General features: G+C 42.2%; 2 protein-coding genes across 3 annotated transcripts in view; one reads left to right on the top strand and one right to left on the bottom strand.

The window, feature by feature from the left end:
* SUSD5 (sushi domain containing 5) overlaps positions 1 to 8,071 on the top strand; it is a 106,931-nt gene extending 98,860 nt beyond the window's left edge. For both annotated transcript variants that reach the window (XM_043965147.1, XM_043965146.1), the window contains exon 5: positions 4,666 to 8,071. In XM_043965147.1, coding sequence (XP_043821082.1) covers positions 4,666 to 5,960 — 1,295 coding nt within the window. In that variant the 3' untranslated portion in view covers positions 5,961 to 8,071. The remainder of the gene's footprint in view (positions 1 to 4,665) is intronic.
* An 11,337-nt stretch (positions 8,072 to 19,408) lies between these two features.
* The window catches only part of LOC122728531 (cartilage associated protein), a 56,362-nt gene continuing 47,797 nt past the window's right edge, over positions 19,409 to 27,973 (bottom strand). The window contains exon 7 of the mRNA XM_043967209.1: positions 19,409 to 20,930. Within this exon, the coding sequence (XP_043823144.1) occupies positions 20,877 to 20,930 (54 nt within the window). The 3' untranslated portion in view covers positions 19,409 to 20,876. The remainder of the gene's footprint in view (positions 20,931 to 27,973) is intronic.

The raw sequence follows: 27,973 nt of genomic DNA, 5'->3' as shown, positions 1-27,973 counted from the left end.
CTCTCTTAGTCTCAGTAGAATAGTGGTAAGAAAGTGCCTACCTCTCAGGGTTGTTGTGAGGATCAAATTAGAAAATATATTTATGTACTTGGCAAACCTCAAAGCTGGCCATCATCATCTCCTAGCCAAGGATTTCTTTGAAGAAAAGGTGGAGCTGATGCTTCAGAGAGGCAGGAGAGGGGTGGAAAGAGATCTGGAGCTAGAAAAGAAGGGGGTACTGGGTTCAAATCCTGTCTCACACTAATTCTATGGCTGCACTTTTCTCAGCTGTGAAATGAAAACAATAACACCCATAATATTTTTTCAGCTTTATCTCTTATTATATGGTCATGAGTCATTTCACTGCTCTAGACCTTAGTTTTCTCATTAGATTGTAAGCTCCTTGAGAGCAGGGGTTGTCTTTTGCCTTTCTTTGCATCTTCAGAGCTTAGCACGTTGCCTGGCATATAGTAGGGGTTTGATAAATATTTATTGCTAAATGTCTATGAATGCTTATTGACTGAGTGACAGATTCATTTGTGAAAGGATGGGGTTGAAGGAAATAATCACAATGGTCCTTTCTAGCTCTAAATCTATGATTCTAAGACCCTTCTCACCCTCCGCCCAGGTTATTGAGAGGCCCAAATGAAATAATGTAGGTCTGTAAAGATGCTATCTAAGAGGCAGGCATTATTCTCATGGTTTTTCAGAAGCTGGAGGACAACCAGTGGCAGATCATTTATCCAACATCTTAATTTTAACAAATGAGGAAATAGAGCCTTAGAAGAGACTTGCCTAAAGTCATACAGGTCCTAAGTGGCAGAGCTGGGATTTGAACCCAAGTCTTCTGACCCCAAAGCTAAGACTCCTTCTCAAGTGGTAAGGGAAGCAGTTAACATTTGGGACGCTGTGGCTAGGCACATGACTACCCAGTGACCAACAGTGCCTTTCTCTAGCATACAGAGCAAGGACAGGAAGGCAGAACATTGCTGAAAGAAGCCAGTGAGCGAGGGCATTCTGATAGGGATGGGGAAAGCATCCCATCTTCCCTGCTGGAGAAGTGGGCCTATGCTTTTGATGTTCTGAGAGCTGAATGGATGCTTTCATACAGGCACTCCCAAAGCTAACAGCTCCTACACACATAAAGGTGGCTACTGTAGACTATACAAACACAGGAAGACCTTGGGCCATCTCACAGACAACTCACTCCACTGTCTCATTGTCTACAATGAATGAGACTCAAGTCAGGAGTAGGCAAGATGTCTGCTGGAAACTCCAGATATAACTTTGCAGCTTACTTTCCACCCATTGGGAAGAGCTGGATGTTTGCCCTCCAATCCCTGGGAGAAGCAAGAGGTTACGATGGACAGCCAGGACCTATTCTTGCTTTAGTCCTTGGGTTTTTCCATGGAAAAATCCCTACTAAGGATGAGGAGTGGGGCAGCTAGGTGGCACAGTGGATAGAATGCCAACCCTGGAGTCAGGAAGACTCATTGTCCTGACTTCAAATCTGTCTTCAGACACTTACTAGTTGTGTGACACTGGGCAAGTCACTTAACCCTGTTTGCCTCAGTTTTCTCATCTGTAAAATGAACTGGAGAAAGAAATGGAAAGCCACTCCAGTATTTTTGCCAAGAAAAACCCAAATGAGGTCACAAAGAGTCAGACACTACTGAAAAATGACTGAACAACAACAACAAAAGATGAGGAGTCAGAGGTGGGTGAGATAAGGGTAAGCCTTCTCGAAGAGATTCTAAATTTGTTTGGACTTTTATTTTTGTTTGTTTCAAATCCCCAAACCTCAGAAATTTGCCCAGACAGAGAGAAGCCTTGATTTATAGGGTGTTTAGACAAAGGCAGCCAACATCTCTGTTGGTGATGTTTGAGGTTGGGCAGAAACAATGTGTTTTTCAGTGGCTACCATCTTCCCATCCTTCTGTGTATTGGGTTTTGCATCTGAGCAAATGAGAAATTTGTATCATGCTGAAACTAGGATAATGCCTGAATGCTCTGTCAATTCCCAAGCCAAAAGTGGCCAATTCCATGAAGCCTCCACTGATCCCTTCAACTGAAACAACTTTTTACCCCTTAGCCTCACAGAACACTTAAATCATAACTTCATGATGCACTTAATACAAAATATTGGTTTTATGCATGATTATATTTTGTTTCTCCCTCCCCACAATGTGTCTTACCCTAAATTTCATTTCTCCCCCAAAACCTAGCACATGCTAGAACCTCAAAAAAATTGTTGAATGAATGAATGAGAATGGGAACCAAGTAAAATTTACTGGATTTTATTTTGTAGTTAAACTCAGTCAAGCTCATCGAATCTTTGGGTACAGCTCAGTGAGTTTCAATTCAATTTAATTCAACAGTCATTTTTTTAAACATCAAGTACATCCAAGACACAGTTGTAGAAAAATGGAGAAAAAAACCTCATACAATCCCCACCATCAAGTACTTTAACATCTAATGGGATATTTCACAAAGCATTAATGCATTCAGGTGTCATCCTAGTTTCAACATGACACAAATTTCTCACCTGATAAAATGCAGAAACCAAAAGACAACAAGACGAGAAGATGGCAGCCACAGCAGGCACATTGTCTCTGCTCAACCTCAAATGTAACCAGCAGAAACTATTCTTCAGGGCAGCTAGGTGGCTCAGTGGATAAGGTGCTAGCCTTGGATTCAGAAGGACCTGAGTTCAGATCCGGCCTCAGACACTTGACACTTATTAGCTGTGTGACCCTGGGCAGGTCATTTAACTCTCATTGCCCCCTCCCCCCCCCAAAAGAAACTATTGTTCATTTTCAAAATTCTATTATAGGTATCACCATCCTTCCAAGCATCTGGGTTTTTAAATTCCTAGTCATCACTGACTCTTCTTGTGGATTCTACCTCCACAATTCAGTTTACTTCAATAACACACTATGTGGGGCAGCTAGGTGGCGCAGTGGATAGAGCACCGGCCCTGGAGTCAGGAGGACCTGAGTTCAAATCCAGCCTCAGACACTTGACACTTACTAGCTGTGTGATCCTGGACAAGTCACTTAACCCTCATTGTCCTTCAAAAACAAACAAACAAACAAAATAACACACTATGTGCAAGACATGGTGCTGGGTGCTGGTATTAAAATTTGTGCCACCAGTATTAAGCGCAGTGGCTTGTTCAGCATAGGGACTGAATAAACATGCTTTGAATTGAATCATATGCTTGGAAGAAGTACAATAGGATGGATAAAGCACTGGCCCTGGATTCAGGAGGACCTGAGTCCAAATCCAGCCTCAAACACTTGACACTTACTAGCTGTGTGACCCTGGGCAAGTCACTTAACCCTCATTGCCCCACCAAAAAAAAAATACAGTAGGACATCTCTTCTGTCTACACTGCTGCCAGGAATGGAATGGAATGGAATGGAATGGAATGGAATGGAATGGAATGGAATGGAATGGAATGGAATGGAATGGAATGGAATGGAATAGACCCCCCTCCTCCCTTCTAGAGGCCAGACTAGATTGAGTCCACTGCAGAGTGGCCCTGGGGAGTCACACTTCCAGATCATTCCCATTCTCAACAACCTCTTGGAGACCTGTGTGGTTAGGATTTGCTCTATGACAGAGTGGCCATGGACCTGGGTTTGATGTTCTAGAATATTTGAATGTTACCATCTTGGTTACTGCTTCTGCAGACAGCATCTCAAAAAAGATTCATGTCTTTTCCCACATATTCTAAACCAGAACAATGACAATCACTAGATTATTTCTTGCTAATGCTGGGTCCCTGTCACCTTGGACTATGGAAAGGAATCCAGGGACCATCTTCACAAATTCTGAATGTGGAGCCAGGAAGGCCTGTGTTCAGGACTTGGCTCTGATGCTTGCTGACTGTTTGACAATGAATTTTAGTTTCCTCATCTCTAGGATGTATATAATCGTACTGATAGTACCCAAGTGAGGTTTTCTGTGAGGTTCAATTCATAAGGTACTTTGCAAATGCTAATGGTCCATATTGATCAGGGAAGCATAGGTGGAGGGGCACTAAGGACCATCCAATCCAACACTCTCGTTTTACAGATAAAGAAACAGACCCAGAGAGGAAGCGGTTGACCTATTGTAAACCCTACTGATTTACTCATAGTCACATGGGCAGCCAAGGACAACAGAGCCAGGAATCAAAGGGAGGTCTTTTGACTGGATATCTCACACTAGTATGAATACACCCAATCTTTCTCTACTAATAGCAGCCTAGTTGGGTGTGTTTTACCCATACCCTCCACCATATGTCATCTACTTCATGAGCCAACTGTGGTCCAAGCAATACCATATCTTGACTGTTTCTTTTTGTCAGAGTAATGGTGGGGACTGGGCTGTTATTGACCAGCAGGGCATGCTTATATTTTCTGTACCCCATTACAGTCAAAGCACAGCCTGTGATTCTTAACAAGGTAACACGCTACAAGCTTGCCTCACTTTGGCAATGCCCTTGACAACACAATCAATTAATGAGCATTTATTAAGCACCCACTGTGTGTTAGGCACTGAACTAAGCACTGGAGATTAAAAAAAAAGAGGCAAAATACATTCCCTGCCCTCAAGGAGTGCATAGTCTAATTGGGGTAGGTATAGCACCTATGCTCTGGTGTCCAATGGGACTTACCACCCTCTCCTTTTTTGTCCTAGATGAAGCTGAGACACATATTGACTATGAAGAGAATTTCCCTGATGACAGATCAGTGCCGATGACAGATCACAAGAAGGATCAGAGCAAGGAGGAAGAGAAGGAGACCGGGGACCAGGAAGTAGCCTCTGACAAACTCAAACAGAGTTATTCCATCTCTGTTTCTCTAGAGAGAGAAAGCGTGGCTGGAAACAAAGACATTGAGATGAGGGGCCTACCGGGAGGAGAAGGCAGATACCCCACAGAATCTCCGGTCTCCTCGCTGAGCCAGAAACATTTATTTTGGTTTCCAGCTGAGGCTTTTCAAGAGCCAGAGTCAGAGAAGGAGATGCTAGAGGAGGATGTGCAGGGGCATTTTTCTGATGGAGATAACCATATTGGAGTAAAATCAAGACTCCACGAGTCAGGTGCCAAAATGATCTATGACAGTGCTGACTTCCCCATTGGACCAACCCTAGGCAAGAATGACACCAAAGCTGGGGAGCACCTTGTGAGCAGCAGTGATGAGTCCTGGCTAGATGGCTATCCTGTAACTGATGGGACGAGGGGGGAAGAAGAAGATGATGAAGGGGACAAGGGGGATGGGTCAGTGGGTCTGGATGAAAGTATTCTGGTTATGACGGACCAGCCTAACCATGTAGAAGTGAAAAAGTCCAGCAGCACCATGTTCACTATAAGTGAAGATATAACCCGGTTGACTGTCACTCTGATGAGAACGTTGGACTATGGACCAGTGACCTTCACACCTACTACTGCTCCTGAGAATGTGAGTCCCAGCAAAGGAGTGAGTGACATGGTCACATATCAGTCCACTGTGCCGTGGGGATTTGCAACAGATGAATCTCCAATGTCTACCTTACTCTATGACCTGACCAACTCGACCCCAGGGACGATGACGATAGCAGATCCCCAGCCCCTTGACCACATCCCATCACCCAGAGATGTTGAGAGAGATGCCACCACTCTTCCTCCTGCCCAGACCACCATGCTCAGCACCCGTAGTAGCTTCCCAGACTCGCCCTCTGAGAGATTCATGGAACAGGAGCTTCCCACCTCAGGCATAAAAGAAGAGCCTCTTCCAACCACCGAGTCCTGTGTAGGGGAGGATTGCTCAAGCATCAGCAAAGGCCCCGTGATTGCTGTCATAGTCATTGTCCTGTGTTTGTTGCTGCTGCTGGTGGTCATCAGCGCTGTGTGGTGCTACAGAAGACGACAGCAGAAGAGCTCTGTGTATAAGCTGAACGGCAAAGGTCAGATGCGTCACTATCACCAGCAGATTGAGATGCAGAAGGTCTAACTGCCACCAATGCATGTGGTCCTTCAGAAGCTGGTGGAAAGCACCATCACACTCACCTAGCGATCTGGGACAATTCTGTAGGGTGTGATATGGGTGGGGACTCACCCAGAAGAAGACTGTCTCCTTTTCTGAACACCTAACCAAACTGACACTTTGATGTTCATTTTAAAGCCCCTAGAGGGACTTCACAGTGAAATAGCAGAACTTAAGAGGTTCTCTCTTCTACTTCTCTATTGCCTTCAGCATATGCAAAGGAGAAAGCAAACCCTGGCTGGCAATGCTGTTATCTTTCCCATGACCTCCCTCACTAAGCAAAGGCCTCTGTGTTTTCCCCTCTTTCCCAACCTGAAGGAAAATATCCCTTTGAGTGGATCATGCTGTCTTCCTTTGAAAAGAAAAGATAAAAGCAATTGGCCCCATGCTTCAAATGGATGAGATTAATGACATCAATGAGCCGGAATTTTGAAGCCTGTGTTATCTAGGATCTGGATGTTTTATTACCAAACATGGGACTGGGAAGATTTATCATGTTGTTGCCTTATTATTTTGTGATGTTGCCCAGGGTGAAGAAATTAGCTTGATTTGGAGCCTTTGGCTTTGGGATGGTATATCAAAAATGGCAGACTTTGGGTGGGTGTGAACTTGCAGGAGAGTGCCTTTCCTGCCTTTGGGACAAAGGCTCTATTGACTCTATTCTTTACTGAGTAATGTCAACTCCAAACCAATCAGCTCAGCCTCTTTCCCAGAGCAGTGACCTGGTTGTCCTTGGACATGAGTGCCTGGTGCCATCTCCATCTATTTGAAAAGGATGGTAGATACCAGTCATTGGCACTCATTGCCACAGCGACACTCCCTCTGAATCTGGGAGAGAGACATGAAAATGGGCTTGGGAAATGTTTTGTGGGAAAGAAGTAGGGTAACCAGTGTAGCTACTTCCTTGATAGCAGAGAGGATGAAGATTTTGAAATGAGCACAATTGGGAGCTCCACCCAAGCAGGTAGTTTGGTCTGGCTTTGGTCCAGCCCGTTCTGGAACACTGGACTGGACTGGATCTTTTGGGAAACTGAAAGTTACTGGAAAAGAAATGAATTTAAATGTAGACTTGGGGGGAGATCAGATGATGAAGCAGATGCACATATAAGACATTTTCTCCTCTCGTTCTAAAACCTGCTTGTTTTGTTTCACAAGAAACCAGCACATGCATTAGTAGCATCAAGGGGGAGGAGCCCAAAGAGCCATACTCAACCTTTACAACAGATTCTTGCCATTGTGGCCAGTAAACCCATCAGCCTCTTCCAACATGAATAACCTAATTAGAAATAACTTTCAATGGTAAATAGTTGGGGGTGGGATGGGGAGAATGGGGATAAAAGAGTCAAGATTTCCTATAGCACTGGAATAATTGGGCTCCTTTATGGAGTTGCGGGGCAATGAGGGTTAAGTGACTTGCCCAGGGTCACACAGCTAGTAAGTGTCAAATGTCTGAGGTCAGATTTGAACTCAGGTCTTCCTGAATCCAGGGCCGGTGCTTTATCCACTGTGCCAACTAGCTGTCCCCTTAAAATATTTTTTTAAAAGACACCTTTGAAACCTGCCTACTCTTTTACTAGGTCACTTCTTTTGGGTGCAGTCTTTGTAAAAAGAACAATGGGTCAGATAACTTATCTGATCAATTACAAGGACAATCTAACATATCTACCTTCCATGGAACCTATTGATCCCCCATAAGTAGATGAGCCTAAGAGGTCTAGAGCCCAGCTGGAAAACTGTAAATGAGGACAAATTTGGAACAATGGGCACAAAGTGTAGGATTGCTAGAGGGGTGTAGCCAAAGCAAAAACAAAACAGAAGGATAAAAACTGAAAATGTACAAATTTGTAAATATTTTCCCCCTAATATAATGCAAGGTAACTTTTAGGCTTTCAGTGCGTTCTAGAATGAAAAATAACCTCTGTCTCAACATTAGAATTGCCATTGTAAACTATTTTTTAAGCAGTAGCTGAAAATACTGAATTTACACTAACCCATTTCATGAATAATGTGAACATGTAACTGAAAAGTACATACTGTGTGTCAGCTGTGTGGAAATATACTGCCAAATAAATACAAAACCAGTGGTATTTAAGCTTTTATTTGATTTGGCTTACCTCCATTACTGTTTGAAATACACAAGTTCATGAAAGATGGGAATGACTAAAATCTTCAGTCCTGGGAGATGAGCTTATGTGATACTTTATGTAAAAGAAAATACAAATGGCCTAAAGTTTTATATATGGTGAGGGACTCAAGAAAGTTCAGTGGACATGAGAAAATCCAGTGCTTCATTAGTACAAAGCTTCAGACACCCTTCAAATAAAGGGGGAAGAAGAATGGTTTGAAAAATGATGCCATTAATGATCCATTGCTGGACTTCAGCCATCATATTAAAGCCTAATGAACAAAGAAGATGCTCTTAAGCTCAATTAATACTGAATTTATCTAGAAAGGATTGGCAGTAGGTCATCAGCACATAGCTGAAGACATAAACGACACCTTTCATAATCCTCTTTCTTGAAATGATGAGTATAGGAATGACAGTTTGCTGGAAAGACAGTTGTGTTGAGCTCTGGATTTTTTTTTTTTTTTGGCCAACTTTTGTTTTTATTTTTTTTAGTGAGGCAATTGGGGTTAGGTGACTTGCCCAGGGTCACACAGCTAGTAAGTGTTAAGTGTCTGGGGCCGGATTTGAATTCAGGTACTTCTGACTCCAGTGCCGGTGCTCTATCCACTGCGCCACCTAGCTGCCCCATTTTGGCCAACTTTTAACATTTGAAGACTCTGAAAAGATTAGATTTACTAATATATAAATATTTTGGGCCAAAACTTGGGCCTAAGAACCAACTAATAGGTAAAGGTCCATTAAAGACAATGAACCAACACAAAATTGATCAATACTTCTTTGTTATGGGAGGATTCTACATTTTAGCCTTTGGACCTAATGTGACAAAATGGTACAGGAGACTATTACTGAGAGCACTGCACCACATGCCACAATATGCAACTTTTTCTTTTCCTTTATCCGCCCCCCCCCCAGTTTCTCTTTTGTCTCCCTCCTCTGTTCCCTTCTTCCACTCTTTCCTTTTTTCTTCTCTTCTTTCTCCTTGCCTCTGCCTTAAGCTTATCAATGGAACTTGTAGACATCACTTAGCCTAGGAATAAGCAGTCAGAACTAAATAAAGTTTCAATTCCTATGTCAGATAATGGTAATAATGTTAGCTGACATTTTTATGGGGCTTTAAAGTTTCTAAAGGACTCTACATACAGTGTCTCGTTTGATTTTTCACAGCCACAGTTTTAATATCATCAATCCCATTTTATAAATGAAGAAACTGAGGTTTGGACAGGTCAAGAAAATTACCCCAAATCACACATGGAGTGGGTAGAAGACCCAGGGTTCACACTCATGTCTTCTGACTAAAATCTAGCAGATAAAGAACTATCAATATTTAGGGATATTCATCAAAGTTAGGTTGGAACACAGAAAATAATAGGTAGTTGATAAATGTTTATTGAAGTGAAATTTTCCCAAAGTTACCTTTTCTATGGAACAGCCTTTCTGTGGTCCCCAGAAGGGGACCCTTCTGGAGGGTCTGACAGCTAGTGGTTCAGTGGATAGAGTGATGGGCCTGGAGTTAGGAAGACTAGTCTTCCTGAGTTTAAATCTAACCTCAGATAACTCTTACAGGATATATGACCCTGGGCAAGTAATTTAATTCTCTTTGCCTCAGTTTCCTGACATGTAAATGACCTGGAGGGTGATATGGCAAACCACTCCAGTATTTCTGCCAAGAACACCCCAGTTGGGGTCACAAAGAGTCAAACACAAATGAAAAATGACTTAAAACTTCTATGGAGGTTTTAGGATTTCTTCATTTTTGCAAGAGGGGACTTTGGCATATTTTTTGATAGGTTCTTTCCTCTCAATAAGCTCCTAAGACTCATGGTATATATTTCATGCTACTTAGTCTGCCTTGTTATGTGACAAATGCCACTGAGCCACTAAGTAAAGAGATTATCAGAATAAAAGCTTATCAGAAAAAATGGTACAACAAATTTGAAAAAAACAAAAGTACCTCTTCTATTTCAACATTTTATATTTGTTTCATTTCAAAGACCTCGGTTTCCACTAGAATAGAGTTTCTATGAGCAGTCAAAAGCAGGAAGAATTCAAAGAATGAACATGACTTTTACCTTGGCATAGGTGAATACAACGTTGACCACAGTTGTTAGAAAATCTGGGGTCTCTTCCCCTTCCTGCCCTAGGCCAAATCACTTAGGTTTGTCGTTTTTATAAGCATAAGATGAAAAGGAGACATGTAAGACCATATTTTTTAAGTCAAATGCTACTTGACGGTTGGGATTGGGCTTTCATTTTTCTACCCAACTGGTTTTTAGCACAGTGCCTTACCCAAAGCAACCACCCAATTCATGTTTTGTGGAATTCAGTTGAATGTGGGAAAATGGGGATTGAATTGACCTTCTTATTGAGAAAAGTACTCTGTAAATGCTGATGTTACTGGCAATACCGGGTAACACAGAAAAACCATATCTCTTTTATTTGATTGTTTTATTCTAGGTAGCAGTGGGTTGAGTCAAGGTAAAAGAGAAAATCAAACCAAACCAAACCAAAAACTCCCAGAATGTCTAAATCATCACTATCTCTCTTCTCCATCCATGGAATTTCCATGAGGGTCCACACTATATCTTGTGATCTGGAGAGGGCAAATCAAGGAAGGTACTGCATGAACCCCAATTCACCGGAGCCCCAAGGCCCAATTTACCAAACCTTCAGCTGAGGCTGAAGTTTTCTTTTCCTTTTTTATGTTTTTGTATGGAGTTTCAACTCTCCACACTGGGTCATTCAAGCCTCGAGTCCCCAGAAAAAAGAAGTCGCTGTTTAAAGCATGGCAGACAGTCAAGAGTTCAGACATCTGCAGTGAAGGATTAGTTGTGGGTTTTTCTCAGTGCCCCGCTACCAACTGCATCCCAGCTTCATGTTCAAACATTATTAAATGAGAATGTTTTCTCTGGCACCGATCCCCTCTCTCCCCACAGTTTAAGTATTGAATTTTTAAAAAGTGAAGGAGCTCTGGTTTACGGCTCACATTCAGAACTCAAAAACATATTTCCATAGGCGCTGGCAGAGGTGGGCAGCTGTTTATCCTCACTGTCTGCCATCGTAAACACTTGCCTTTCAAACCTTTGTCTATCTGCAATTCAGAATTTGGTGCAATAAAATTTGCATGCTATTAAAATCCCTTTAATGGGAACTCTTTAAAAGAACAGATTTCCTGAGTTAGACTTTACTGCTAATAGTTACTGCAGTAAACCCGGATCACAGAGATCTACCCAGAAGGTTAGTAGGTAGGAAAATCCACACTTTGCAAAATGAGGAATTCTTTTAATAAGGCAACTTGCATAAGGAACTGGCATTCTCCCTTTATCTAATGATTACCCTTTAAACGTTTGCAGCTTGCCTTATTCCCTCCACCCCAGACTTCATTTTCCCCCTCCAGAAGTCAAACTGAGCATGAATATCGGCACCAGTCATGGCAGTATCCCTTAACCTAACCAGCAAGCGTGGCCTCTCCTTTCCCCAAGTTGAAATGGGGCTGAATGGGATCGGGGTGGGAATTATTAAGTTATAGGAACAAAGATCTAGAGCTGGAAGAGATCTTAGAAACCATTTAGTCGAATGCCTTCCTTGCCTTCACGGATAGGGAAACTGAGGCTCCGGGGATGTGACCTGGCTAAGGTCACTCATAGAGCAAGTAGCAGAAGATTTGAATCCATGTCCCCTGGCTTCCTCCACTGATCCATGCTACCCTCTCCCTGAGACCTGGATGAGGTGGAAAAAACCCAAACCCTTTATCAGTAACCGGGTTCCAGGGACCACAAGATGTGGGAGCTCCCACATATAAACTTCTATGAGTAAGAGGAGCCTTTCAATGCTGAGTGAGCTTTTCGATGTGTACAAAGTGTCTCTGACTTTTCTATGACACATGGACAGTCTAGTTGTATGGCCGTATTCCATCCTTGCATTGTTAGCTTCTTCTTCTTCTTCTTCTTCTTCTTCTTCTTCTTCTTCTTCTTCTTCTTCTTCTTCTTCTTCTTCTCCTCCTTCTCCTTCTCCTTCTCCTTCTCCTTCTCCTTCTCCTTCTCCTTCTCCTCCTTCTCCTTCTCCTTCTCCTCCTTCTCCTTCTCCTTCTCCTCCTCCTTCTCCTTCTCCTCTTTCTCCTTCTCTTTCTTCTTCTTCTTCTTCTTCTCCTTCTTCTCCTCCTTCTCCTTCTCCTTCTCCTCCTCCTTCTCCTTCTCCTCCTCCTCCTTCTCCTCCTCCTCCTTCTCCTCCTCCTCCTTCTCCTCCTCCTCCTTCTCCTTCTCCTCCTTCTCCTTCTCCTTCTCCTCCTTCTCCTTCTCCTTCTCCTTCTCCTTCTTCTTCTTCTTTTTTTAGTGAGGCAATTGGGGTTAAGTGACTTGCCCAGGGTCACACAGCTGGTTATCTGAGGTCAGATTTGAATTCAAGATGAGTTTCCCTGATTTTAGGTCTGGTGCTCTATCCACTGGACAACCTAGCTGCCCCATTATCTTTGTTATAAATAAATAAATAAATAATAATAATAATAAATGCTTTTGAAGTTAAAAAAAACCAACAGCACGATGAAAGCCCAATAGAGGGGCTCTACACATCTGGTACTGAAGGAAGGACGAGCACCAGTACTGTCTTTCATCAAAAGACTGGCAGCATGCCCCAAGGTAAGCAGTCATCTCAGCCAGCTTTGGACACACCAACAGTCTCATAAACATGTTTATTTTCTTTTGAAAAGGTGGACCTGGCTGATGCTTATCTTAGAGGATCTCAATCCAGGAAACACTTCCAGGAACCTTCTAAGAAACATGCCCATGGAGGTTACTGGGATCGAGGGTTTCTTTTTTTTTTTTTTTCTTTTAACCTCAGTATACAAATTTGCATTTTAACGGTCTCCTTACAAAAACCGTTCCTTTTTTTTTCCCTAAATTTTTTTTTTCAGTTTGGTTTGATTTCTTTTGAAACTGAAAATTCATTTTGAATCTCCCTGACCCCAGCCTTAAGAGATGCAGGGCTCTATAAAGGGTACACCAACACACCACCTTTACAAACATCAATAACCTAGTGTGTTGTAATGTGCCATATAGGTTGGAGCAAAATCCAGACCTCCAATGGCAATTTCAAAAGCATTTACTTAAGTACCTGAGCCTGGCAAATAGATACAGCCCAGGACTCCATGCCACATCCTATTTAACACTTTGGAATCTGAAAGATAGAAGATGTCCTCAGACATCATTTAGTTCAGCTCTCTCATTTTCCAACAAAAAAGAAACCTTCCGAAGAGGTTGTGACTGATCCAAAATCATAGTTTAGGCCTTCTGACTCCTCTCTCAGCTGTAGAGACTGAATATAGTGTCTATTTGTAGCTGGGAATAATCAAAAAGTGAAGAAAGAAGGGGTAGTTTGGGTGTCCCACTTCATCAGCACCCAACTCACCTTCAAATCAACTTCAAAGGCAAATCAGGGGGCAGCTAGATGGCACAGTGGATAGAGCACCGGCCCTGGAGTCAGGAGTTCCTGAGTTCAAATCCGGCCTCAGACACTTAACATTTACTAGCTGTGTGACCCTGGGCAAGTCACTTAACCCCAATTGCCTCACTAAAAAAAAAAAAAGAAAGTCAGATCAGGGGGCAGCTAAGTGGCGCAGTGGATAAAGCACCAGCCCTGGATTCAGGAGGACCTGAGTTCAAATCCAGCCTCAGACACTTGACACTTACTAGCTATGTGACCCTGGGCAACTCACTTAACCCCAATTGCCTCAAAAAAAAACCAAAAAGAAAGTCAAATCAGTTGAACAAAGAAGAGACACTCCCCCAAACCCCCAACACCACCACCCCATACTTGTGAAGTCCCTGGAAACTTGCCCTGGGTGGGACTGAGGACAATCACGCAGGAAGAGCCCAGTTGAGATGGGGAAGTGTAGCTTCTGAAGCTTCCTATTTTAGTGAATTATTCTTACTAATTAGGTGCTAAGCCCACTTCTTTCTATGCTACTGAAGGAGCACAGGATCACCGATTTCCATCTAAAAGAAACTTTAGAAATTATCTCACCCACAGTCCCTCATTTTACAGCTCGAGGAACCGAAGCCCAGAGAAGTAATATACTTTAGAGGGAGGAATTAGCAGGGCTGGGATGCACTGCCTGATCCTCTGATTTCACTCTGAGCAATCTTTCCATTGTTCCAAATTGTAAATGCCATAAGTACCTACTAAATTTCAGGTTCCTGGGGCAAAGGCCTGATTGCCCTGTCCTAGGTATGGCCCTGCACACATATAAATAACAGACAAAATTCAGGATAGTGAAGGCTTTTCCAGGCCTGTGTATGTGCTTGCATATACACATAGGGCCCTTTAATTTCAATAACAATTCCATACCTGTGGCAACATTTTCTCCTTTATATGTGATTATCATGCTATCGACCTGACTTCATTTGGACAAGTTTTGAGTAATCTTTCCAGCAGGAGGGAGTGATATTTGTGCTGATATATCAATATGCTTATCCATCTCCCCTTTGTGACCCATAGCATGTATTTGCCAGACAGCTGGCCAGAGTCATGAGATGGAGTAAATTTTAACTGCCCTATCTATGGTTTCTAAACCAAACCTTGGCTTCCACCCAAGACCCAAAGCAATTGGGCAAATGAGCCACTGATGAAATCAGAGCTGGGCAGCCCATCAAGCAGAACTGACCTATTTTTAAACAAGTAACTCAATTTAATAATGATGGCACTCTGGCAGAAGATGGGAGTAGGATCACACACCTGAACTCCCTCCACTGTTGCAGATCACACATATGCAGTTTGTAATCTCAAGAGAGTTCCTTATCATACTAATATGTTTAGAGACTTGCCCAGGTAGTATGTGTCAGAGGTAAGACTTGAACTTGGGTCATCATGAATCTCCAGGCTGCCTTTTTAGTTATAAAATTTATATAAATCACACCGTTTGTTGAAATGAACCTGAACTGAAGAATTAACAACAAAAACAACAGCAAGAAAGCTTCAATAGTAAGATTCTAATGTTGTTCTTTTAGAGCAGGATTTATTTACTTCTTTTGGTATCATAGACTCCTTTAGAAATATCTAGTAAAGCCTATGAATCTCTTCAGAAAAACATTTTTTTAATTGTAGTTTTGAGAGAGCAATGCAGAGCATGCAAATTATTTGTTTATTTGTTTTTTAGTGAGGCAATTGGGGTTAAGCGACTTGCCCAAGGTCACACAGCTAATAAGTGTTAGGTGTCTGAGGCTGGATTTGAACTCAGGTACTCCTGACTCCAGGGCTGGTGCTCTATCTACTGCGCCACCTAGCTGCCCCTGAACAACATTTTAAAATGCATCAACTAAAATATATAAGATTACAAAGGAAACCAAATTCTACTGAAATGTTATTTGTGGACAAGAAGACAGTGATTGAGTAAGATCTGGGCCAATGACTTTGGTAATTTCAAAGTAGTGAGGAGAATAAACAAGCTTTTGGGACATTTGCATCAACTATGTCATGGATTGCCCAGGGTCATCATAATAGAGCAGGTAGGGGCAGCCAAGTGGCGCAGTGGATAGAACACCGGCCCTGGAATCAGGAGGACCTGAGTTCAAATCCGGCCTCAGACACTTGACACCCACAAGCTGTGTGACCCTGGGAAAGTCACTTAACCCTCATTGCCCAACCAAAAACCAAAAAACAAACAAAAAATAATACATCAGGTAACTGTCTGAAGCAGGATTCAAATTCTAGTCTTCCTGATTCCAAGTCCAACACTCTACCCGATGTACCACTTGGTTGCTAAGTCCAAGTATTTAATTGGTAGCATGCCGAGGAGAACCCACCCAAGACTCTAAGTAAATGTCGCAATGGGCCATCCCAAAAGCAAGGGCCCAGGATGATAAAGAGATGCAATAAAACAGTCAGTAGCATCACTTGTATGCATCTGTGATATATTTGTTTTCAGTCTTATCTGACTCTTCCTGACCCCATTTGGGCTTCTCTTGTCACAGAGACTGGAGTGGTTTGCCATTTCCTTCTCCAGCTCATTTGGCAGATGAGGAAACTGAGGCAAACAGGGTGAAGTGACTTGTCCAGGGTCACACAGCCAGTAAGTATCTGAGACCAGATTTGAACTCAAAAAGATTAGTGTTCTTGATTTCAGGCTCAACGGTCTATGCACTATGGCGCCACCTAGTGGATCAATCTGTGATGTGGCAGTAACCTAACAGTTTAATGTTTTTTACAAAAGGAATGGGAAGGGGACAGCTAGGTGGTATAGTGGATAAAGCACCGGCCCTGGATTCAGGAGTACCTAAGTTCAAATTCAGCCTCAGATACTTGACATTTACTAGCTGTGTGACCCTGGGCAAGTCACTTAACCCTCATTGCCCCGTAAAAAAAAAAAAAAAAGGAAAGAAAGAAAGAAAAAAGAAGGGGATATCACTTACCAAAAAGAGATAACATTCCAGCAATGCATCAATAAAATCCATAGCTTCCACTCACCACCACCACCCCCCCTCACTGCAATCACTGAAAAAGGGAAGAGAAGAGAGAAGTGACACAGGTATTAAATAAATGTCAGAGACAGGATTTGAACCCAGGTTCATCTGATCCAGTGTTCTTGTCACTGCAACACATGGATGACTCAAAGAAACTCTCTCTTTTGCTCCTTCTCCTTGTTTGTTTGTTTGGTTCTTTGGTCAATAAATCAAGCTAGCCCTGAGGATACAAAGAAAGAGCAGAATCAAGGAGCAAACCTTCTAATGGGGGGACAATTTGTACACAGGCATCAGAGTAGACAGACTTTAGGAGAAGGTACCAGCATCACCAGGGCAGAGCAGCAGGTTGCTCTTCTGACATGCAAATACAAAGAATAGACTTCAAAAAATACTAGGAGGAAGACTACTCCCAGAAGAAGGCTGTAGGGCAGGGGGTGTCCAACTCTAATAGAAAGAAGCCAACTGCATCAGGATCCCTGAGGACAGCATACTGGTGTAGAAAAACCACAGATTGACATCATTTGTGTTCTATTGCATTTTTATTTATTTCATTATCTCCCAATTACATTTTAATTTGGTTCATTCCAGACTTGAGAATGTTGACACGTCTGCTGTATAGTACCTTGTTTTTAAAACAATAATAAAAAGGACAGAGTAAAATTCTCGACAGTTTGGGGTGGGGAGGGGGAGAATGGAAATCTCTGTGTGGCACTTGTGTACATGGAGAAGACTCAAAATTCTATCCCCAACAGCAAGGAAGAAATATTCAAGTCCAAAATAGACAGCTGCTGGCCCACCCTTTCCACGGGTCATCTGAGTACTATTTGTTTCAGTGCTTGATTAGTAAAGAGAGGAGGGCAGGTTTCCCACTAGGCTATGGATGGATATTTCATTTGTTTGTTTGTTTTTGGTCAATAAATCAATTGATCAAATGTTGATTAAAGAGGGCAGCTAGGTGGCGCAGTGGATAAAGCACCAGGAGTACCTGAGTTCAAATCCGGCCTCAGACACTTGACACTTGACACTTACTAGCTGTGTGACCCTGGCCGAGTCACTTAACCCCCATTGTCCCACAAAAAAAAAAATGTTGATTAAATATTTGCTTTGCCTCAGGTCCCATGCTCGAAGATGCAAAGAAAAGTATAAACAGTGCCTGCCCTCAAGGAACTTATAATTCTAATGGGGTGGGACAACTCCTACATGGATAGGCATACAGAGCAGAAGATACTAGTGGTGGTTGAAAGTAATACCGTAGAGGGGCAGCTAGGTGGCGCAGTGGATAGAGCACTGGCCCTGGAGTCTGGAGGACCTGAGTTCAAATCTAGCCTCAGACACTTAACACTAGCTGTGTGACCCTAGGCAAGTCACTTAACCCCAATTGCCTCACTAAAAAAAAAAAAGAAAAAGAAAGAAAGATGCCGTTAGCAATGGCAAATCGGACTAAATATTTCCCAGATGAATTATCTAAACAGTTTTTGTGAAAGCTTACTGGGCTACAATCCTCTTTTCCTCCCTGCCCCGAGGACCTCTTCCCCACTGAGTTCAAAAAGCAAATTGCTTGAGTTGAGGAAGAGTCCCAGCAGTGAGTGTGGAGAAAAAAGAGACAATCTGCCCCTCTCTGGGGAGCTGCTGTCTCCCCCAGTGGGAAATCATATTTTCCTTACTCATCATCAGGCTCGAATGCCTATTAGGAAGCTGAGCCTGTTGTGAAAAATATGCTTTATTAACAATGCCAACGATGAAAACGTTAATTCACTAGGCCACAGAACTCCCCTCCACAAACCAAACCCCCATTGGCTTCCCCAGGAGCTTCCTAGCCAAGTGTCTGGCCAGACAATCCTCACTGGCCCATTTCCTTTCATCCAGGGGAGAAGAAGATGCTCAAAGCTTTCAACTCTTTTTAGGAATCTGGGTCAGTTCATGGTAGACTTTTAATTCAGCCTTACAGAAGAACATCAAAAATTCAGCAACCTGTGGAAGGTTTTCCCAATCCACTCTACAACCTGAAGTGTCACTGAGAGGACTTAGTGACTTCAAAAAAAGCCAAATAAATAAAGGCAAAGAGGACTGTGAGCCTATCTGTGAAGCTGGATCCCAGATGCTAACTTTACTAAACAAAAAAATGAAGAATGAACTGCACATTTAGCATCACTTAAGGGTGCTCATTGACCATTTCTATGGTCAATCCTAACCCACTGATTAGGAGAGGTTTCTTTCTTTTGGGTGGGAGGAAGGGGATCGAATAGGTATGTAGAGGAGGAGGGATCCTGCTCAGGTTTCAGTTTCTCTTGATGGCCTTTGAGATCTCTCCAAACTCTGAGATCCTATGATTTTAAAATTATTTCAGTGGCAAACCTCTGTTAAGCCTGAGGTTTTCTCTTGTTGAAAGACATACTTAATGTGCTTAGGGAAGAATGCTGACCCTTCAAAGTAGTCAAAAGAATTTAGGCATTTTGGGGTCCAGAAAATTCTTACTTTGCAGGTCACCTTTATATGGCTAATGTAGGCCAGGAAGTATGGTGTAGTGGAAAGAGGTCAGAAGACCTGGGTTTAAATTGTAGCTCTGTTATTTATTGTGTGACCCATGGGCAGGTTACAACCTCTCTGGACTTAATTTTTCTCCCCTTTAAGAGAAAGGCAATGGGGACCACTGATTGGGGAATGGCTGGACAAATCATGGTACATTCATGAAAGAGATGAGGTGGCGCAGTGGATAAAGCACTGGCCCTGGATTCAGGAGTACCTGAGTTCAAATCCAGCCTCAGACACTTGACACTAGCTGTGTGACCCTGGGCAAGTCACTTAACCCCCATTGCCCAGCAAAAAGAAAAAAGGAAAAAAAAAAAGAATGTCTGGGAGACATTCTAAGAAAGAAATGACAAATATGATGAATTCAGAGAAGCATGGGAAGCCATATAAACTGATTCAAAGGGAAGGTAGCAGAACCAGCAAAACAGCTTACACAATAACTACAACCATTTAAACATGAAAAAAATAAAACAATTCTGTGTAAATATAATGAGCAAGCTTGGCCCTAAAGAAGAGATGAGAAAACACTCCTCTTCCTTACAGAAATGGACCCCTGGAGTGTGGCATATTATATAACGTCATGTCTATCATATCTGATATGTTGTCTAGTTTTGAGGAACAGATTTTTTTCTCTCTCTTTTAGATCTTGTTACAAAGGGATGGCTCACAGGGTAGGGAAGTGGAGAAGGTTCCATTCAGAAATTCAAGTGATTAAAAAACCAAAAGTTACCCATAAAAATCAGCTAAAATAAAATAAACAAATGGGAATGGATAATCTCCAAAGGTACATCTGCCTCCACATCCTATGAATTAGTGGGATTGAACATATTTTCATGAGGAAAGTGATTAACCAAGAGTTGCTTCCTTAGAGAAAAGAGTTCCTGTTGGACTTTTTCCATCCAAAGTCACTATTCACGGGAAGCTAGGTGGCACAGTGGATAAAGCACCGGCCCTGGATTCAGGAGGACCTGAGTTCAGGTCCAGCCTCAGACACTTGACACTTACTAGCTGTGTGACCCTGGGCAAGTCACTTAACCCTTATTGTTCCCCCCTTCCCCGCCCCCCAAAAAAGCAAACACCAGAGCTGGTGTTCCCGGGGTTTACCACCTCCCATGCTATCTTAACTTAGGGTTATCTCCTCACAAGGACAGAAGCTACTATCATACAAAAATTTAAATAAACCTTAGAAAACACACATAAAAAAGGCACAACACCCACCACCTTTAACTAAAGACCTTTGGTTCGGTTTTTATTGAGGTTGGTGTCAGGGCACACAATGGTGAGACTTGGAGAGTCTTCTTTCTCCACCACACCTATTTTCCCTTCCTCCCTCCACAACCTCTCCAAGTGTTTTGTGAAAGAACATAGTGTCTGAGTCAGGAGTCTGTGAAGGGCTTGAAAACTAAGACAAACAAATTCAACGGCAGAGAGAAAGTTTTTGTGATTATCTCTCTTTTGGGGAAGGTGGTCTATTTTCATTAATAAGATTCTTTGGAGAAAGCCAAGTAAGGAGACAAAAGTTGAGGACCACTCTTCAGCCAGAGGGGTGGCCAGGGTTGATAGAGAGAAAGGACACAGGAGGAAGGGTTGGCTTCCCTGCTTACAGTGAATATTGAGAGATCAAAGCTGGTGCTCCCCCTGTGAGTCAGAGGACAAAGGGGAGGCTTTGAGGTATCATGAACCTGAGCAAAGGGAGGAAAAGGAAGAACCACTTCGGGCCTTGTGCTTCTTGGGAAAATGTCCACGTTGCTGTGGAATTCCTTGGGTTTGTTTCAATTAACTGCCTCCTTCTTCTTCCAGGAGTTCATCCAAGTATTCCACAACTTCTCCCTACAAGAACCAGGAAAATAAGTTATCCAATGACCAGAGCAATGTAGAGGAAAAGAGCTGTTAAGACTTGAGTATGGGCAGCTAGGTGGTGAAGTGGATAGAGCACCAGCCCTGGAGTCAGGAGTACCTGAGTTCAAATCCAGCCTCAGACACTTAACACTTACTAGCTGTTTGACCCTGGACAAGTCACTTAACCCCAAATGCCTTACCAAAAAAAAAAAAAAAAAGACTTGAGTATTCTGAGGACACAATGACCAATCGGGCCTTCAAAAGGACATGATTGTATATCTTCAAGTATAATAGAAGGGAGAAGGGCAGAAGCACCCCTATCCCTTCTGTCAAGGCCTCTGCCCAACTTGTCCATGAAGCCTGGTAGAAATCCAGGCTGCTATTTATTGTAGTATTTGTGTATTTCTTAACTATTTAACATGTATGAAACCTTGCTCCTGTATTTTATTAGGTTCTATTATTATTATTATTTGTGGGGCAATAGGCAGATTCACTTTTTGTTTGGTTGGTTTTTTTGGTTGGTTTTTTTTTTCTTTTTGTTTTCAGGGCAATGGGGGTTAAGTGACTTGCCTAGGGTCACACAGCTAGTAATTGTGAAGTATCTGAGGCCGGATTTGAACTCAGGTACTCTTGAATCCAGGGCCGGTGCTTTATCCACTGCCCTACCTAGCTGCCCCTCCTATCTTTTTTTTAATGTGTCACTGATGAAGTTGTTGAATATCATTCTGTCCCTGATTCTATTTTTCCCACAAATCCTGTGGTTTTTATTGCTCTATTTTGCATAACTTGGTGCTTTGGGTGGGGAGTGGGGGGACAGATAGAGTTAAAGTGAATCTGCCCAGGGGCAGCTAGGTGGTGCAGTGGATAAGGCACCAGCCTTGGATTCAGGAGGACCTGAGTTGAAACCCAGCCTCAGACACTTACTAGCTGTGTGACCCTGGGCAAGTCACTTAACCCCCATTGCCCTGAAAACAAAAAGAAAAAAAAAACAAACAAAAAAACCAACCAAACAAAAAGTGAATCTGCCCAAACTTCTTTGTAATGGACAGCAAACCAACCTGAAAGCCAGGATAACTAGAATTGAATCCAGCCTCTGATGAATATCATTGATGTGACAAGTATCTCAATACCCCAGGCAACTCTCTAGGACTATCAGTTGAAAAGAAGTGGACCTTTATTGGTAAAGGGAATTTTCTTATCAAGTTATTCCCTATAGGGGTAGCTAGGTGGTACAGTGGATAAAGCACCAGCCCTGGATTAAGGAGGACCTGAGTTCAAATCCAGCCTCTGACACTTGACACTTACTAGCTGTGTGACCCTGGGCAAGTCACTTAACCTCTATTGCCCACCCAAAAATTAAAAAAAAAGATATTCCCTATACCAATAAAATTACAGAGGTTGTTCAATCCCCTCCAACTCTTTCTGATTTTATTGTTCAGCTCTTCCTGACCCCATTTTGGGGTTTTCAGAGTGGTTTGCCATTTCCTTCTGTAGCTCGTTTTACTGATGAGGAAACTGAGACAAATAGGATTAAATGACTTTCCCAGGGTCACAGGCAAGATTTGAACTCATGAAGATGAGTCCCCCAATTCAAAACCCAGTGCTCTATCCACTATGCCCCCTAGCTGCCCAAATCACAGATTCTAATCCCTATTCTTATTTATTACAATTGCTTTTTTCAGAGGGGGAGAGTATAGTGACATAGAGGATATATAAGAGAAAGAGGAAGAAGATGAAAAAGGAAAGAGCATCAGCGACATATTTAAAAATCCCCAGATGTCTGGAGGAATTTAGAATGCTTTTTAAAAAAAAATTAGCATTTAGAAAAGAGGGTCTAACTTTTACTCTATAGAGTTGGCCTTATCACATGATTGAGAACATGGTACATCTTGGCTAGAAAGTAACCCTGGAAAAACTACCCTCCCTCCCTAACCTGTTGCCCACCCTAAGCTCCAACAATCACTGCATTAGAGGGACAACCTTATAATACTGATCCTATAGCGGGTACTGACTGCTCACCCACTTCTATGTGTTCATATAGGCATGAGCATTCCCGTATTGGGTCCCAAAATGGTCCTGCCTACCATAGAGACAGTGCCATAGAAAGACAGTTTGAAAGTCAGATGATAGAGGTTAAAATCTCAGTTCTGACTCCTTACACACAGTAAGTACTTAATAAATACTTTTTTATTCATTCATTCAGTCAACAAGTATCTAAGTGCTTGGGGGGCTTCTGACCCTCCCTGAGTTCAAAATGGAATTATTCAAAGAGTCACCACGCTAAAGAGACTGGAGACACCAGAGGGGGTTCAGTCCCAAGGTCACACAGGAAGGGTGCTGTGTATCCTCAGTGGGGGAAGGGGCAGTTCAGTTACTCTCTCTGAGGCAGTTTCATGGGACTATAACTCTAGATGTTCGAGACTGGGAGGCCACCAAATGCAACCTCCTCCTTCTAACCAATGAGGAAATGGAGACCCAGGGAAATGAAATGTCTAGTGCAAAGTCACATGGGCAGCGAGCATTGGAGGCAGAATTAGAACCCATCCACAGTTAATGCTTTCTCCTACTGTACCACTTTTCTCAGCTGTAAAAACAGGGGTTTGGGCTAGAGGACGTCTGTGGTCCCTTAGAGCCGTAGATCTCTGCTCCTATTTCATAACTTCCTTCTCCTTGGTCTGCTTTGCATAACTTTCCCCTTGGTCCCTCCATGCATCCTACATTATCTGTTATTACAAAGAATGGGAGCCTAGACTCCCTCCCAGAAGCTTCATCTCCCACTTCCTCCTCCTTTTCCTCCTTTCCCCCTCCCTGCTCAGGCCTTAGGAGTGCAGGGCAAACCCCAGGGTAGTTTTGACCTCCCTAGGACAGAAAGCAATCTGGAGGAATTTCCCCAGTCTGACACTCAAAATACAAGGGCCCATCAGCTTCTTTCAAGTTCTTAATGCATAGCTTCACAAAAATGTTGCCCTGACCTCAGGGAGCTCTTTAAGATTTCAGAGCAATTTAGAAATCTATCAAGTATACAAGTAATAAAGGAGGCTATTAATTTTTTACTAAATGTTTCTACTGTGCCATGCCTGAGATTAGGAAAAATTAAATGTATAAGTGTGGAAGTCAATTGTTCGTGAAAAGCAAAGTCACTGAAGAGCTTGAGAGCCAACACACAAGTCCTGCTGGGATTGCAGTGAGGAAATCTGGGTTGACGCCCCAGCTCTGCCACAAATTAGCTGAGTAGCCACAAACAAGGGACTTAACACATCAGAGTCTCAGTCCTTTCATCTTGAAAATGAGGGGACTAGATTAGGTCAGCAGTTCTTCATGGTTTTTGTGTGCCTTTCCACAGTCTGGTGAAGCCTATGGACCCCTTTCTCGGAATAATTTGATTTTTTGTTTTTGTTTTTTTAAGACTTAGTCATCATTTGACACTTACTAGCTGTGTGACCCTGGGCAAGTCACTTGACCCCAATTGCCTCACTAAAAAAAAAAAAAGACAGTCACCCTAGGGCAACTAGGTGGCACAGTGGATAAAGCACTGGCCCTGGATTCAGGAGGACCTAAGTTCAAATCTGGCCTCAAACACTTGACACTAGCTGTGTGACCCTGGGCAAGTCACTTAACTCTCATTGCCCTGCAAAAAAAAAAAAAAAAGACTTACAGTTACCCTCTCTCTCTCACTCAGTGGGGGAGTGCAGCTGTCACCCACAGACTGAATTCCACTATTGACTGGCACAAGGCTCCATCTGACCTGCTCTATCTCTGCCCTGCCCTGTTGGAGCACCAAGTTGTTGCTGGAATTCACTCAAACACCCAGTCAACTTAAAAGGGATACCTCAGCTCAAAACTCCTAAACTCAAGAAATCCACCAGCCTCAGCCTCATCAATAACAAAGGTTACAAACAGAAGCCCCCATGGTTGGCCAAGAATAAATGCATCAAATGAAATACATAGCACCACAAAGGAAACCAATGCTACTGCAACACAATTATCAAAAGGTTAAAACAAACAAGGTCATAGACCCCAGGTTAAGAACCCCTGATAGGGGGCAGCTAGGTGGCGTAGTGGATAAAGCACTGGCTCTGGATTCAGGAGGACCTGAGTTCAAATGTGACCTCAGACACTTAACACTTACTAGCTGTGTGACCCTGGACAAGTCACTTAACCCCAATTGCCTCACTAAAAAAAAAAAAAAAAAAAAGAACCCCTGATAGATGATCTTTAAGGCCCCTCCAGCTCTGGAATATCAAGCCACCTCTGTAGCTTCCTGACTTCAGAACATCCTTCCACCAAGCTGGCTCCCTTCTCTCACAGGGGAGTTCTTCTCCAAGCCATCATTTTGAAATGGGGACCAGCCCCACCAAGCTTCCTTCTCCTCTCAGCTGTGCTTGAGACTTTCTGGACATCATCTCTGTGGTCAACAAGGGCATTTTTTGTTCCTCCCCTACTCTTCAGCTCCCATTCATGTGTTGTCTTCCCACGTTAGAATGTTAGCCCCTTTATTTTTCTTGACTTGTTTATGTTTTGCATGATTCCACATATGTAAGCTACAATAAATTGCTTGCCTTCTCAATGAAGGGGAAGTAAAGGGAGGGAGAGAATTTGGAACTCAAATTTTTCAAAATTGAATGTTAAAGTTAAATGTAAGTGGGAAAAAATAAAATATTTAAAACAACAACAACAATGTAAGCCCCGGAAGACAAGGATTGTCTTTATTCTTGCTTGTGTTTCTAGTGCTTAGAACACAGTAAGCTATTAATAAATGCTTGTTGCCTTGTTGTCCTGCGGTCCACCCTCAAGGTCCTCTCTCTATCCATCTAAAAACAGACAAAAAGGATGAATCTTTAAAAATGTGTTTTGTAAACCTTAAAGCAATGTTTCCAAGTGAACTGATATGATTGCTTGGAGAAGCCCAGAAGGTAAATGCAGATAGCAGCTTCTTTTAGATAAGGGAGTGGCCACTGTTCTTGACTTCAGCATTACCTCCCAGCCTCCAGAGTCCCCGAAGAGAAAACATCTGCAGCCCTTCAACTGACCATCAAGATTGTGAAGGAGGAAGGTTTATTTGGCTCTCTGCCCTCTTCAAACATTTAAATAATACATAAATACAAGTGTGGAGAGCAGAAACATGCCTCGTCCTTTCTAAGCATTGATCTTGCTCTTAAATAGGAGAAATAGGTGGGTGTAGGAGTGACCATGCCACTATTTAATAAACAGTAACTAAATACCTACTTTGCTGGAGGCAGGAGGCAGCCAGATGGCTCAGTGGCTAGAGCACTGGGCCCATTAAATCCAACCTCAGACATGTACTAGCTGTGCCAAATCATTTAATCTCTGTTTATTCAACTTAAACTTTGGTGTGACCCTGGACAATCTCTATGCACTCAGTGTGGAAACTCCCTGTGCCAATATAGACCCAGATAGGCAATTTAGCTATAATTGAGGGCCTTAGAGAATCCACTGAGGCATTGAGAAGCTAAGCAATTTGCTTTTGGTAATATAGACAAATTGTCCTTATTCTTGTTCAGTCCTTTTGGCCATGTCTGAATATTCATGACCCCATTTGGGGTTTTCTTGGCAGAAATACTGGCACAATTTGCCATTTCCTTCTCCAGCTGATTTTACAGATGAGGAAACTGAGGCAAACAGGGGAAGTGACTTGCCCAGGGTCACACAGCTAGTAAGTGTCTGAAGCCAGATTTGAATTCAGGAAGATGAGTCTTCCTGACTGGAGGCCCTGTGCTCTAGGCACTATGGTGCCACCTTATACATGTGCCCAATATGTGTTTTAAATAGGGCTTGATCATAAGTCTTCCTGATTCCAAGGTGAACTCTCTATCCAAAAGGAGAGATGTATTGTCTTTCAGATTGAATGTACAAATAATAATGTAAAACATCTGTCCATTTTATTCAGTCTAATATATGAATTTGATGCAATGCATTCTTACCATGCTATAAGAAACAATCTTTAAAACATTTAAAGATCAATTAATTCCAATATTAAATAATTTGGATTCTACCAAACTCCTTTTTTTTTTTTTGCAGGGTAATGCGGGTTAAGTGACTTGCCCAGGGTTACATAGCTAATAAGTGTCAAGTGCCTGAGACTGGATTTGAACCCGGGTACTCCGGAATCCAAGGCTGGTGCTTTATCCACTGCGCCACCTAGCTGCCCCTGACCAAACTCTTTTTATGAAACAAATATGATACTGATACCTAAATCATAAAGAGTAAAAACAGGAAAAAAAAATTATAGACCAATTTCATTAATGACTATGGATGCAAAAATCCTAAATGAAACACTAGCTAAGAGATTACAACAATCTATTACAAAGATTACACATTATGATCAAATGGGATTTATACCAGGAATGCAGGGATGGTTTAACATAAGGAAAACTATTAACATAATTGTCTACATCAATAATAAAAGATTTTTAAAATTAGATGGTTATATCAATAGATACAGAAAAGGCTTTTGATAAAGTTCAACACTCATTTCTATTTTAAAAAATTCAAAGTATTGTTATAAATGGATTTTTACTTAAATCAATAAAAAGAAATCTAAAACCATCAGTAAGCATTATTTGTAATGAGGATAAACTAGAAGGCTTCCCAATAAAATCAAGTGTGATACACAGATGCCAATTGTCAACAATATTATTCATTATTGTATTGGAAATCCTGGTAATAACAATAAGGGAAGAATAAGAAATTGAAGGAGTCAGAATAAGGAATGAGTGTTATCTCTTTTTTTGGAGATGACATAATTATGTTCTTGGAAAATGCCAAATATTTAGCTAAAAAGTTAGTTGAGGGGCAGCTAGGTGGCGCAGTGGATAGAGCACCGGCCCTGGAGTCAGGAGTACCTGAGTTCAAATCCGGCCTCGGACACTTAACACACACTTACTAGCTGTGTGACCCTGGGCAAGTCACTTAACCCCAATTGCCTCACTAAAAAAAAAAAAAAGTTAGTTGAAACAATTAACAATTTTAGCAAATAGCAGGATATAAAGTAAATCCACACAAATCATCAACAT

This window comes from Dromiciops gliroides, chromosome 5 (genome assembly GCF_019393635.1).
Source record: "Dromiciops gliroides isolate mDroGli1 chromosome 5, mDroGli1.pri, whole genome shotgun sequence".
In the NCBI taxonomy this organism is placed as follows: domain Eukaryota; kingdom Metazoa; phylum Chordata; class Mammalia; order Microbiotheria; family Microbiotheriidae; genus Dromiciops; species Dromiciops gliroides.
The sequence above is the reverse complement of the archived record's forward strand: the minus strand, read 5'-3'. Positions and strand labels throughout refer to the sequence as shown.